Genomic DNA, 13,583 nt, shown 5'->3' with positions numbered 1-13,583 from the left:
GTTGAATCGTCACATTAGGATCGATCATGCATCGATGCATCGTTACACCCCTATCTAGCAGCCATTGGTTTTGCCCTATAGGAGGCTGTAATTGGGCCTGGAGGTAAAGTGTGTGTTCATGCCAACTGGCTAAAAGGGGGCAGGGCAATGGGAGTGGCCTATTGCAGAAAGGTCGCTGCTGTTGCGCATTCACGCTTGTTTACTCGAGCCCTGGTGGTAACAAGCTACAGTAAGTGGGAGGTCTATAATGGGTCCCGTCTGTGGCAGCATGATGACAGAGTCATCAAATCTTCCATCAGACCATACAGCAATGCAATGCAATGCATGAACCTGAAAGGCAATTTGAAAACACAACCACATGATAAATAACAAGGGTTCTCTATTAGACGTGGACGTGTCCGGGCCGCCTCTTCTTTAAAGGCAGCCCAAGAGTCCTTCCGTGTTTCTCTGATTGGCCGCGACGCCCCACGTGACAACGCCGCCGCGTGTCTGCCGCGGCATTATGCAGCCGCAATCCCCCCTCTTTTAACATCGACGGTTAGCTCAACTCGTTCGCCGCCTTGCTGTGGAACCTGCGGTGCGTTGTAACAAGTTCGAATCTCTTCAATTTTTTTTTTTTTTTTTTTTTTCTCTTTTTAACATGCATTCTTTCGCCGGTTAAGTTTAGGCATTGTTTCGGAGTTGGTTAAGGTTAGGGTTAAGTTTAGGCATTGTTTCGGAGTTGGTTAAGGTTAGGGTTAAGTTTAGGCATTGTTTCGGAGTTGGTTAAGGTTAGGGTTAAGTTTAGGCATTGTTTCGGAGTTGGTTAAGGTTAGGGTTAAGTTTAGGCATTGTTTCGGAGTTGGTTAAGGTTAGGGTTAAGTTTAGGCATTGTTTCGGAGTTGGTTAAGGTTAGAGTTTGTCGCAGAGCATGGCAATAGAATGCAGCCTATTTCCGCGCTGCCGCGGTCACATGGGCGTCGTGGCCAATCAGAGAAACGCGGAAGAGCTCTTGGGCTGCCTTTAAAGAAGACGCGTCCGGGCCGAGCCGAGGCAAGCCATGTTGGTAATGTTAAAGGAACACGCCAACATTTTGGGAAATTAGCTTATAGTCTTCTCCAGAGAGAGACAAGATAGATAGATACCAGTTTCCTCTCCGTGTGTTGAGTAGAAAGCTATCTGGCTGCATGTTAGCCTAGCTTAGCACAATGAATGGAAGCGGACAGTGACGGGTAGCCTAGGCATTGTCCAACAAACACCTCTCCTGAAGGCTAACCGCCACTGTCCGCTTCCAAGGCAGTAAGCTAATTTCCCAAAATGTTGGCGTGTTCTTTTAAGATAAATTTGAGCAAAGACGAGGTCGGGTTTGGGAAGGCGAATCAGCCCAGGTGACCCGACGAGCATGTAATACACTGGGAGCGACCGTGAACTCACGATAGTTGCTCCTCTGACCAAATTGGCAAAAAAAAACGACCATAATTTCCTGACTATAAGCCGTGGCTTTTCCCCCCATTTTTCGACCCTGCGGCTTATATAACGGTGCGGCTAATCTATGGATTTTTACAGCTAACTGGGCGGCGCGCTCCCTCAGCTCTGTGACCGTCAGATCAGACTCCTAAATCTGCTGCAGCAGTGCACGCCTTGCCCCTCCTCCTCCCCCGCACAGACCCACGTCAACTAACCATTACAACAAGAGTCTAGTGTATGAGCAGCTCAGAGCTCCTCTTTCAACATAACTGAAGCATTAAACAAAATGACCCAGTCAACGAACTATTCACTTTAGTTTATTAATGCATGAGGCGTCGTCTAATGTTATCTAGCTACTGATAGCTCCTGATATCATCAGTTTGGCAATGGCATTCGATTTTGCAGGTGCTGGCTAACTGGCTATCGTTCTGTGAGCTAACGTTAGTACTAGGCTGGTGCTGGCTAACTGGCTATCGTTCTGTGAGCTAACGTTAGTACTAGGCTGGTGCTGGCTAACTGGCTATCGTTCTGTGAGCTAACGTTAGTACTAGGCTGGTGCTGGCTAACTGGCTATCGTTCTGTGAGCTAGCGTTAGTACTAGGCTGGTGCTGGCTAACTGGCTATCGTTCTGTGAGCTAGCGTTAGTACTAGGCTGGCTAACTGGCTATCGTTCTGTGAGCTAACGTTAGTACTAGGTTGGCGCTGGCTAACTGGCTATTGTTCTGTGAGCTAACGTTAGTACTAGGCTGGCGCTGGCTAACTGGCTATCGTTCTGTGAGCTAACGTTAGTACTAGGCTGGCGCTGGCTAACTGGCTATCGTTCTGTGAGCTAACGTTAGTGCCTGGCTGGCGCTGGCTAACTAACGTGGCTATCGTTCTGTGAGCTAACGTTAGTACCTAGCTACCGTTACTGTTTAAACAAAAATGTTAATAAATGAGAGCTTCCTCAAACAGCCATCTCTTTCCCGACAATCCCCTCTGTGCACGAACCCTTACATATGGTAATTAAACATTAAAACACCTGCGGCTTATAGTCCAGTGCGGCTTATATATGTACATATCATTCAATTTAGCTGCTGCGGCTTATATTCAGGTGCGCCTTATAGTCAGAAAATTACGGTAAACGTGTTTCCACAGTGTGCGATTCAGATGGGAGTCTTTCTACAATCGTGCGTCACAATCAGGGCATCGGAACACACAGAGCTGGCAGGCCCGGTTAGCCGCCATCGACGCGTCTTTAGTAAAGTTATTTCACAACATCTTAAAAAAAATAGAGATATTTCCATTTCTCAATGAATTTTGTAGTCACTGTGGGGATTGGAGCTGTGTTGCTAGGTAGCCCAACGTTTTCTTAAAGGAAAACTCTAACATTTTGGGAAATTAGCTTATTTGCCATCTACCCTGGAGTTAGACAAGAAGATGCATACCTTTTTCTTCTCTGTGCATGCAGTAGCAGTAGGAAAACGTTGGGAACTAGGCTAATGGAGGAACCTACTTCCAGTGACTGACGCTAAGCTAGGCTAACGGTGCACGTCTTCCTACTCCTACTGCATGCACAGAGAAGAAAAAAGGTATGTATCTTCTTGTCTAACTCCAGGGTAGATGGCAAATAAGCTAATTTACGAAAATGTTAGTTTTCCTTTAAGAGGAAAAAGAGACACTGGAATTAGGGATGCTCGATATTGGCTTTTTTACCGATACCGATATTCCGATATTGTCCAACTCTTAATTTCCGATACCGATATCAACCGATACCGATATATGCAGGGTTTCCCCGTCCAAAAAACGGAATAATTTCAGGTAACTAATAATTTCACTGGATATATATATAACAAATATTGTTATTGTTTTTTTTTCTTTTTTTAACCGATACCGATATTTTCCGATATCACATTTTACTGCCGATATCGGCAGATAATATCGGTCAGCCGATAATATCGGACATCCCTAACTGGAATCTGTCTGCGCGGGGCCCGTCTGTCAGACGCCATCTCAAACGGGATGGATGTTCATGGGGATAAATCGGGACTAGCGAGACAAGCCAAATGGTGTTGAAAAGCATAGAGCTGCCGTCCATCTCCGATATATTCTGGATCGACAATCTGAGCCCATGATACAGCCCCGTTATATGTTCTGCCAGGAACCCCGACTCGAAGGCTTTCAGAGAAACGATAAACAGTCCATCATCGAAGCCCCAGTATATCGGCTTCTCCCCCCCCCGAATTAATAAGCTGTCCCTATTCATCATTTCTATGGGTGTGTGTGTGTGTGTCTGTGTTGGGGAGGAGGTATTTGGGAATTTGCAAGAGAGGGCACTTATCATCAGCAGGCACAAGCATGACAAATGCCCTCCTCTTGAACAGCCAGCGTCTCCGTGGCAACGGGGCCAAGCAGCCCGTTGAAAAACAAACAAACAGAAAGAGGATAAGCGCTTCATTGGCATTAGCGCATTGACCGCTGGATCTAAAAGGTGAGTGTAAGGTTGCAGGGAGGTGACTGCTGCAGGGATTTCTGGGAGGCTTTTCTCACGCCTTGTAGTTGTGAAATCATACGTGGACAGTAGGGCTGTCCCCGACTAAGGATTTGGATGGTCGACTAGGATTGGCCAAAATTTGCCGTTAGACTATTGGTTGACAAAAAAAAAAAAAAAGTATAATATATATATATATATTTTTTTATCATTCCATTTAGGCTGTGGGGGGTGCTTAATGTCTGAAGGAGTCGACTGAATGCTTCTTGTCCTCTGCAAAAGCATGCAATTGGTCCACTGATGGATACATCTTGATATTTGTCTAGTCTAGTGTGTTCATTAGATGGGTGAAATCCTCTCTGTGCCTCTGTGCCAGTTTTCGTAGGCAGTTAGCCTCTGGTATGCGTGCCATTAGCGTTAGCCACGCTTCTAGGCCTCTTTTCTTTTGGAAAGAATGATACTTTTTTATTTTTTAATATTATATTCGACTAAGAGGTTGGCCAGTCGACTACGGCTCCTTTCGACCGATTAGTCGACTAATCGATTAATAGGGGTCAGCCCTAGTGGACAGTTGCCTGATTGGAATAAGAAACTTAGGTCCATCAACGCATCGTTCATCATTTTGGCTCTGTACACGGCCACAATGGATTTGAAATGAAACAATCAATATGTGCTTTAAGTGGAGACTTTCCGCTTCAATTTGAGGGTATTCCAGACTTCGGGCTGTCATTGACGACGGCAAATGATTTGCAACCAAGTATTAAAAGTGACAATTTGATTTAGGTTAGTTAGTTTGTCCAATTACTTTTGATCCCTTAAAAAAGGAGGCCTTCAATTGAATACCCTCAAATTAAAGCTGAAAGGCTGCACTTGAAGCACATCTTGATTGTTTAATTTCAAAACCATTGTCGTGGTGTACAGAGGCAAAATTATGAAAATTTGTTTCAATGTCCAAATATTTATGGACCCGACTGTACCGATTGTAGAATTGAATGATGATAAAACATTTATTTTAAAGAACAGTGTGCGTATATATACACTGGTGACCGGAGACACCTCCCCTTCCCGATTTCAGCTTCACAGTGGCTGTTTTAACGAGCTGAAAATCCAGGAGGAGCAACAAAAAAAACTGCCCACATCAGCCTTTCCACGGCATGCTGATTGTTACTAAGGTAGAGATGGATTAAGCGGGGAAAATGCAATCAGATTAAAGAAAAAGAACACACACACCAAGGCTACAAACCTCTCAGGCCAGTGTTTATATAAAGATATCCCTGTGGGATGATGGTCGTGTTGATGAAGTGTTGTTTTCCGCAGCTAATACTACAGCTCTGCGGCTTGTGGGAACTAGAGTCGGGACAGACAGACAGCTAGGCAGGCAGCCAGCCAGCCAGGCAGGCAGGCAGGCAGGCAGGCAGACAGGCTGCCCCCCTTATGGAAATATAATAAACAAACTAGACAGCTTGCTGTGGCGCTTTTTGTATTTCGGTTAATGGCTCCAGATGTTGAATCTCTCCGCTGCGGGTGATCCATGATACAGTAAAGTGCCATCAGAGAGGAGAGGGGAAAGGAGTATGAGACCAAGGGAGACCCTGAGTGCAGACCTGAGCGTACAGACCTGAGTGTATAGACCTGAGTGTACAGACCCGAGTGTACAGACCTGAGTGTATAGACCTGAGTACAGACCCGAGTGTACAGACCTGAGTGTATAGACCTGAGTACAGACCTGAGTACAGACCTGAGTGTACAGACCTGAGTGTACAGACCTGAGTACAGACCTGAGTGTACAGACCTGAGTACAGACCTGAGTGTATAGACCTGAGTGTATAGACCTGAGTACAGACCTGAGTACAGACCTGAGTACAGACCTGAGTGTACAGACCTGAGTACAGACCTGAGTGTACAGACCTGAGTACAGACCTGAGTGTATAGACCTGAGTACAGACCTGAGTGTACAGACCTGAGTGTACAGACCTGAGTGTGTAGACCTGAGTGTATAGACCTGAGTACAGACCTGAGTGTACAGACCTGAGTGTATAGACCTGAGTGTACAGACCCGAGTGTGTAGACCTGAGAGTATAGACCTGAGTGTGTAGACCTGAGTGTACAGACCTGAGTGTATAGACCTGAGTGTATAGACCTGAGTGTACAGACCTGAGTACAGACCTGAGTGTACAGACCTGAGTGTATAGACCTGAGTACAGACCTGAGTGTATAGACCTGAGTACAGACCTGAGTGTACAGACCTGAGTGTACAGACCTGAGTGTGTAGACCTGAGTGTACAGACCTGAGTGTATAGACCTGAGTGTACAGACCTGAGTGTACAGACCTGAGTGTACAGACCTGAGTGTATAGACCTGAGTACAGACCTGAGTGTATAGACCTGAGTACAGACCTGAGTGTACAGACCTGAGTGTACAGACCTGAGTGTGTAGACCTGAGTGTACAGACCTGAGTGTATAGACCTGAGTGTATAGACCCGAGTGTGTAGACCTGAGTGTATAGACCTGAGTGTGTAGACCCGAGTGTATAGACCCGAGTGTATAGACCTGAGTGTATAGACCTGAGTGTATAGACTCGAGTGTATAGACCTGAGTGTATAGACCCGAGTGTACAGACCCGAGTGTATAGACCCGAGTGTATAGACCTGAGTGTGTAGACCTGAGTGTACAGACCTGAGTGTACAGACCTGAGTGTACAGACCTGAGTGTATAGACCTGAGTGTATAGACCTGAGTGTATAGACCTGAGTGTACAGACCTGAGTGTATAGACCTGAGTGTACAGACCTGAGTGTATAGACCTGAGTGTACAGACCTGAGTGTATAGACCTGAGTGTACAGACCTGAGTGTATAGACCTGAGTGTACAGACCTGAGTGTATAGACCTGAGTGTATAGACCTGAGTGTACAGACCTGAGTGTATAGACCTGAGTGTATAGACCTGAGTGTACAGACCCGAGTACAGACCTGAGCGTACAGACCTGAGTGTACAGACCTGAGTGTATAGACCTGAGTGTACAGACCCGAGTACAGACCTGAGTGTACAGACCTGAGTGTGTAGACCTGAGTGTACAGACCTGAGTACAGACCCGAGTACAGACCCGAGTACAGACCTGAGCGTACAGACCTGAGTGTGTAGACCTGAGTGTACAGACCTGAGTGTACAGACCTGAGTGTATAGACCTGAGTGTACAGACCCGAGTACAGACCCGAGTACAGACCTGAGCGTACAGACCCGAGTACAGACCTGAGTACAGACCTGAGCGTACAGACCTGAGTACAGACCTGAGTACAGACCTGAGCGTACAGACCTGAGCGTACAGACCCGAGTACAGACCTGAGCGTGCAGACCTGCTCTTTGGCAACTTTGCAATCAATGCTAAACATACAACAATAGCCACAGCAGAGCCATCACTGCCGTTCCACTGCCGCACCCCCAGGAGGAAACTACCCGTCTCAATACTCTTCCTCTTCCTCTTTCCCTGATCTTCCAATCTTAACTGTCGCTTCCTTCGGACACAACAGGGTTTGCGAAATCCTGTGGCAGGATAGATACGAGGTGGTGGGACTTCTCCAATGGCAACTTATTACATTAAAAAAAAATTGCTGATGCTTTTATCCAAAGTGACTTACAAGTCCTGTAGTCAGCAGGAAGGGTACAACTTTGGCAGTAACGGTGTTTGTCAAACAGTGTTGAACTTGAGCTGTACAGTCTTGAGTGCATAGGAGTGTAACTAGGTAGTAGTATAGGCAAGGTCGATTCTGTAGTAGCAGTGCATAATAGTAAACATTTTAGTAGTTTTTCTTCTTCAGATTGATTGAAGAAGTGTATTTTTAGTCGACAGCGGAAAATTGGCCGGGTTTTGGCTGTCCTGACTGTGGTGGGAAGTTCTTTCCACCATCGTGGAGCGAGGACCGAGAATAGCCTGCTTTGTAGGGCTGACCTTCGAATTTTCTTTTGGAATTCGAAGCTTCAGGGCCGAGATTCGATTTTAATTAAATTTTGATTATTATTTTTTTTATGTTGTAGGACTTGTACAGCACTTTGTTCAACTTTGTCAGTGCTGTAAAGTTTAAACCTTTTTAAATCTTAGACAAACAAAACACTTTTCATGAAATATTGTAAGCCATCATTTGAGGCTTTATAAAAGCAGCACAATGAACACAAATCTGTCAGTGCCGAGTCCGACCTCATCTTAAATAACAAACAGCATTGCTTGTTGTAATTAACAAGAGGCAGAGTTGATTTTGCACAACAACAAAAAAAAAATATATATGTTTTTTTTATATATTCAAATTTTATTTTCATATTCGAATCCCATGCCCATCGAACAAAGCTTCGAAGTATTTAAGACAGCTGCTTTGCTTTGACGACACGACCACTGTGTAAAGAAATACAGACCCAACAGAGGAACAAATAGTGTCCAAACAGTACCTGAGAAAAGACTGCTCCCTGTGGTCAGACATGGACATGGACCCAGAGGCCTGGAGGTAGGATGGCGGCCGCGAGGCCTGGGGACCCCTGCGGATCAGCTTCCCTGTGACGGGGTCGTAGGTCCGCACCTCTGGGGCGGGCGGCTGAGCTTTGTGCTGCATCGGACACGGGTGGAACATGGCAGGCTGGAAGGCCCCCTGAATATCAGGGAAAGTGGCCGGGCTGTTGCTCCTGTGAACGAGACGAACGAACAAGAGTTTCACCGTCACAGTGCCGTTTGGGAGTCAATATTATTCCCAATAGTAGGGAGAACGCTTGTAGGATGCTTTTCTTTATTATTATATATATTTATTTATTTTTAATAAAGGGACACGCCAACATTATGAATGTGCTTACTGTCTTCTCCAGACTCAGACAAGAAGATAGATACAGAATTCCTCTGTGTGCGTTCAGTAGAAAGCTATCTGGCTGCAAGCTTAGCCAAGTTCAGCACAAATGAATGGAAGTGGATACGGACCACTAGCCTAGCTTAAAACTTGGGGAGAGGTGTTTTTGGCCAACAGCTAGGCTAGTGGTCCATATCCGCTTCCATTAATTTGTGCTAAGCTAGACTAGCTTGCAGCCGGATAGGCTTCTACTGAACGCACACAGAGAGGAAATCGGTATCCATCTTCTCGTCCGACTCTGGAGAAGACGGTAAGCACATTTCCCCTAACGTCGGTGTGTTGCTTTAAACAGACATAATGTACATTGGGGAAGAACTATGGCCAGCAGTCTTACCGCAGCGTTCTGGAGTAATCAATGGATGTTGGGGAAGCACTACGGCCAGCAGTCTTACCGTGGCGTTTTGGAGTGGTCCTCCTTCAGTGGGTACAGTGCCTCCTCCACCCTCTCCCAGCGCTCCAGACAGCCCCACAGCCAATCAGGGCTGACCACATGGAGGTGCTTAGAGCCTTGTGCCTGACGAACCTTCTCGGTGCCTGGGCGACAACAAGTGAGAGGGGGGGGGGGGGGGGGGGGTACAGTTTTAACACATTTTTACTCTACAAATCAAATCAAATGTATTTGTAAGGCCTGACAACATGGGCCAGACATGTCTTCTTTAAACAAGTCAAGAAGAAACATTGCAATAAATCAAGAACAAAAGAAAAAAAAAAAACCATGAAATCCTAAATAAAATGTAAAATAAATAAATGCAACACACCCCATGCGAATGTAAGGAAAAACTCACTAAAAACCTAGCAATAGGAAAAAAGCACTACAGGCAATGTGGAGGGGAGAAACCTTAGAAGGGCCGTTCAAGGGGGGGGGGGGTCTCCCTTCTTTTTTTTTTTATCCACTTTTTCTCCCATTTTCTATATTTTTCTCCCATCCCAATTTCGTATCATCCAATTCAACCCTCCCGTCACGGACGCCGTTTCTTGCCTCCCACAAGCCGGCTGCAATGTGGACTAAGTCATACATAGCACAAGTCCCCTCCGGTACTTGAGGTAACAGCAGTCGCATCTTTTCACCTGCGCAGCTCGATCTCTCAGTGGCGAGGAGTAACGCGTGGGAGGCTCACGCTGCCCCCGACACTTCCTGATTCTACTGCGCAGGCGCACCAACCGACCTGTAGGAGTCGCTGTCCACAACCACCGATCCCCACCCATCAGTTTCCCACCCCCTAATACGGCCAATGTGTATTAGTACGGACGACCAGCTAAACTGAAAGCAAATGTGGAGCGCTGGGCTCGAACCGACGGGGGGGGATCTCCCTTCTTAGATGTCGGTGATAGTAGTGTTGCTATAAAACAGGCGAAACAGTTGGTAAGTATGTACATATACATGTAATAAAACACAAATATGCACATGCAATAGCAAAACTGGGGTACATAAGAACATTTTGAAAGATTGAAAATAGAATATAACGGATCCATTTGAGGTATGGGGGCGACGTAGAGAGGATCGTATCCTCTTGGCCATCACCACGGGACGTCCACCACTTTGGTCATCACCACTACAATGAAACACTAGGCGCAGCATAGGCGTGTCGTATTACTGGAATCGATGAGAAGGCTTTTCATCGTACAAAAAGAAAACAATCATCCGAGCGGAGAGAGCGAGGAATGTCAATACTGATAGAAGAGGGAGAAGAGGACTTGTATCGAAAGCCGTTGAAAATCTTTTCACAGTATCGCCAAACCAAATTGTGTCTCCAGACAAACCCAAAGCAGCCTTTTGTTGTTCCCCTGGCTCAGCACAGAAGGGGGAGTGGCATTTTCCGCTCGAGTTGAATGCACTGATGTTGATACAAAGACACGCCGGAGACTACGTGTTGAGCGCAGTGCCTAATTAACGGCGTGGGGTACTTTGCGGATATATACGCGGTTCAAATCAACACACTCTGCCCATTATCGACCGGCTCTCATCTTTCGCCACTTTCCCCCCGCTAAATTGGCTGTATTAAACAGGTTTCCACCAGCGCGCCACTGACGAGATAAACGGCTACTAAACGCAACCTGAACATCCTCCGGTTTGTAATTAGTCGGTGAGGAAGGAACGCTAGAGCGCTGCACGACGGCGCCCACTGTAATGAAAATTAAATTAGTAATTAAATTAAAGTACTTTCCCCCCCCCCCCCCCCTTTTTTTTTTATGCAAGACCAAGTCGTTAATGTGAAGGGAACTAATCAAATGCGTTCTTGTGTGAGCCCATGAGCGAGGTCCATAATGAGACAACAGCAGCGGTGGAAGACGGTTAGCCTAAAGTGGTTCACGTCCCTGGTGGATGTGAAGTGGCAGACTAGGTGAAGTGGCAGACTACTAGGTGAAGTGGCAGACTAGGTGAAGTGGCAGACTACTAGGTGAAGTGGCAGACTAGGTGAAGTGGCAGACTACTAGGTGAAGTGGCAGACTACTAGGTGAAGTGGCAGACTACTAGGTGAAGTGGCGGTGCTGCTAGGGGACATGTCACACAAGCAGTTTGGACTGGAGAGCTTATTACAGTGGCCTTCCAGTGGGGGGCGCTCCGTTTCCTGCTAACTGAGCGAATCTGAGTCGCCGTTAACCGGAGGAGTGAGAAGGAGGAGTGTGAAGGAAGAGTGAGAAGGAGGAGTGTGAAGGAGGAGTGTGAAGGAGGAGTGAGAAGGAGGAGTGTGAAGGAGGAGTGAGAAGGAGTGAGAAGGAGGAGTGTGAAGGAGGAGTGAGAAGGAGGAGTGTGAAGGAGGAGTGAGAAGGAGGAGTGAGAAGGAGTGTGAAGGAGGAGTGAGAAGGAGGAGTGTGAAGGAGGAGTGTGAAGGAGGAGTGAGAAGGAGGAGTGAGAAGGAGGAGTGAGAAGGAGTGTGAAGGAGGAGTGAGAAGGAGGAGTGTGAAGGAGGAGTGAGAAGGAGGAGTGTGAAGGAGGAGTGAGAAGGAGGAGTGTGAAGGAGGAGTGAGAAGGAGGAGTGTGAAGGAGGATGAGTGAGAAGGAGGAGTGAGAAGGAGGAGTGAGAAGGAGGAGTGTGAAGGAGGAGTGAGAAGGAGGAGTGAGAAGGAGGAGTGAGAAGGAGGAGTGTGAAGGAGGAGTGAGAAGGAGGAGTGTGAAGGAGGAGTGAGAAGGAGGAGTGTGGAGGAGGAGTGAGAAGGAGGAGTGAGAAGGAGGAGTGTGAAGGAGGAGGAGTGAGAAGGAGGAGTGAGAAGGAGGAGTGTGAAGGAGGAGGAGTGAGAAGGAGGAGTGTGAAGGATGAGTGAGAAGGAGGAGTGAGAAGGAAGAGTGAGAAGGAGGAGTGTGAAGGAGGAGGAGTGAGAAGGAGGAGTGAGAAGAAGGAGTGAGAAGGAGTGTGAAGGAGGAGTGAGAAGGAGGAGTGTGAAGGAGGAGTGTGAAGGAGGAGTGTGAAGGAGGAGTGAGAAGGAGGAGTGAGAAGGAGGAGTGTGAAGGAGGAGTGAGAAGGAGGAGTGTGAAGGAGGAGTGAGAAGGAGGAGTGTGAAGGAGGAGTGAGGAGGAGTGTGAAGGAGGAGGAGTGAGAAGGAGGAGTGAGAAGGAGGAGTGAGAAGGAGGAGTGTGAAGGAGGAGGAGTGTGAAGGAGGAGGAGTGAGAAGGAGGAGTGAGAAGGAGGAGTGTGAAGGAGGAGTGAGAAGGAGGAGTGTGAAGGAAGAGTGAGAAGGAGGAGTGTGAAGGAGGAGGAGTGAGAAGGAGGAGTGAGAAGGAGGAGTGTGAAGGAGGAGTGAGAAGGAGGAGTGAGAAGGAGGAGTGTGAAGGAGGAGGAGTGAGAAGGAGGAGTGAGAAGGAGGAGTGAGAAGGAGGAGTGTGAAGGAGGAGTGAGAAGGAGGAGTGAGAAGGAGGAGTGAGAAGGAGGAGTGAGAAGGAGGAGTGTGAAGGAAGAGTGAGAAGGAGGAGTGTGAAGGAGGAGGAGTGAGAAGGAGGAGTGAGAAGGAGGAGTGTGAAGGAGGAGTGAGAAGGAGGAGTGAGAAGGAGGAGTGTGAAGGAGGAGGAGTGAGAAGGAGGAGTGAGAAGGAGGAGTGAGAAGGAGGAGTGTGAAGGAGGAGTGAGAAGGAGGAGTGAGAAGGAGGAGTGAGAAGGAGGAGTGAGAAGGAGGAGTGTGAAGGAGGAGTGAGAAGGAGGAGTGTGAAGGTAGCCGGAGTGGCCGGAGGCCTGGGAGCACACAACCTTTAATAACCCACTTCCGCTGGGATGTGAGCTACATCGTTATATTTTAGTCTGCATGCTCACAGCTGCCCACTCAAGCGCTTCCATCAGGGTATCTGCCGGTTTCAATTTAAGACTTTTTAAGAGCTTTTTAATACCACTTAGTGAGCTACATTTTATCTAGATGTCACGACATTACTAGCAAAAAGGAAAAAACAACAACACTGAACTGGCAGCTGCACTTGGGCGTAGGGATGGGTACCGAATTCGGTACTTTTAAAAAGGTACTTACTGAAACACGTCGGTACTACCGAGTATCGATTCACGTGAGATACCATAAAAAAACGTTTTTTAACGTTTTTTTTTTTTTTTATATTTATTTTGTTCATGTCAACGTTCACACGCACAATATAAGCTTACCTAGGATTTTACTCGATTCAACAACAAAGCAGTTGGGGCAATGGCAAGCCGAAAACGGTCGAAAGTGTGGTTATTTGAAGTTTGGATTTTTTTTTTTCACAACTGAGGTAGGTAGATTTTTTGAGACTAAAGTACCGAAAAAAGGTACCGTTGGGTACCGGTATCGATTCACAGGTACCGGTACCGTATCAGTTCAAATGTGAACG

At 47.0% G+C, this 13,583-nt stretch overlaps 1 protein-coding gene across 1 annotated transcript in view; it reads right to left on the bottom strand.

Moving 5' to 3' along the window:
* ctdp1 (CTD (carboxy-terminal domain, RNA polymerase II, polypeptide A) phosphatase, subunit 1) overlaps positions 1-13,583 on the bottom strand; it is a 162,706-nt gene that overhangs the window by 122,537 nt on the left and 26,586 nt on the right. The window contains exons 9-10 of the mRNA XM_084311891.1: positions 9,191-9,332; positions 8,353-8,583 (exon numbers count right to left, since the gene is read on the bottom strand). Of these exons, the coding sequence (XP_084168017.1) occupies positions 8,353-8,583; positions 9,191-9,332 (373 nt within the window). The remainder of the gene's footprint in view (positions 1-8,352; positions 8,584-9,190; positions 9,333-13,583) is intronic.

The sequence above is a fragment of the Notolepis coatsorum genome (genome assembly GCF_963971535.1).
Source record: "Notolepis coatsorum genome assembly, chromosome: 4".
Lineage (NCBI taxonomy): Eukaryota > Metazoa > Chordata > Actinopteri > Aulopiformes > Paralepididae > Notolepis > Notolepis coatsorum.
The sequence above is the reverse complement of the archived record's forward strand: the minus strand, read 5'-3'. Positions and strand labels throughout refer to the sequence as shown.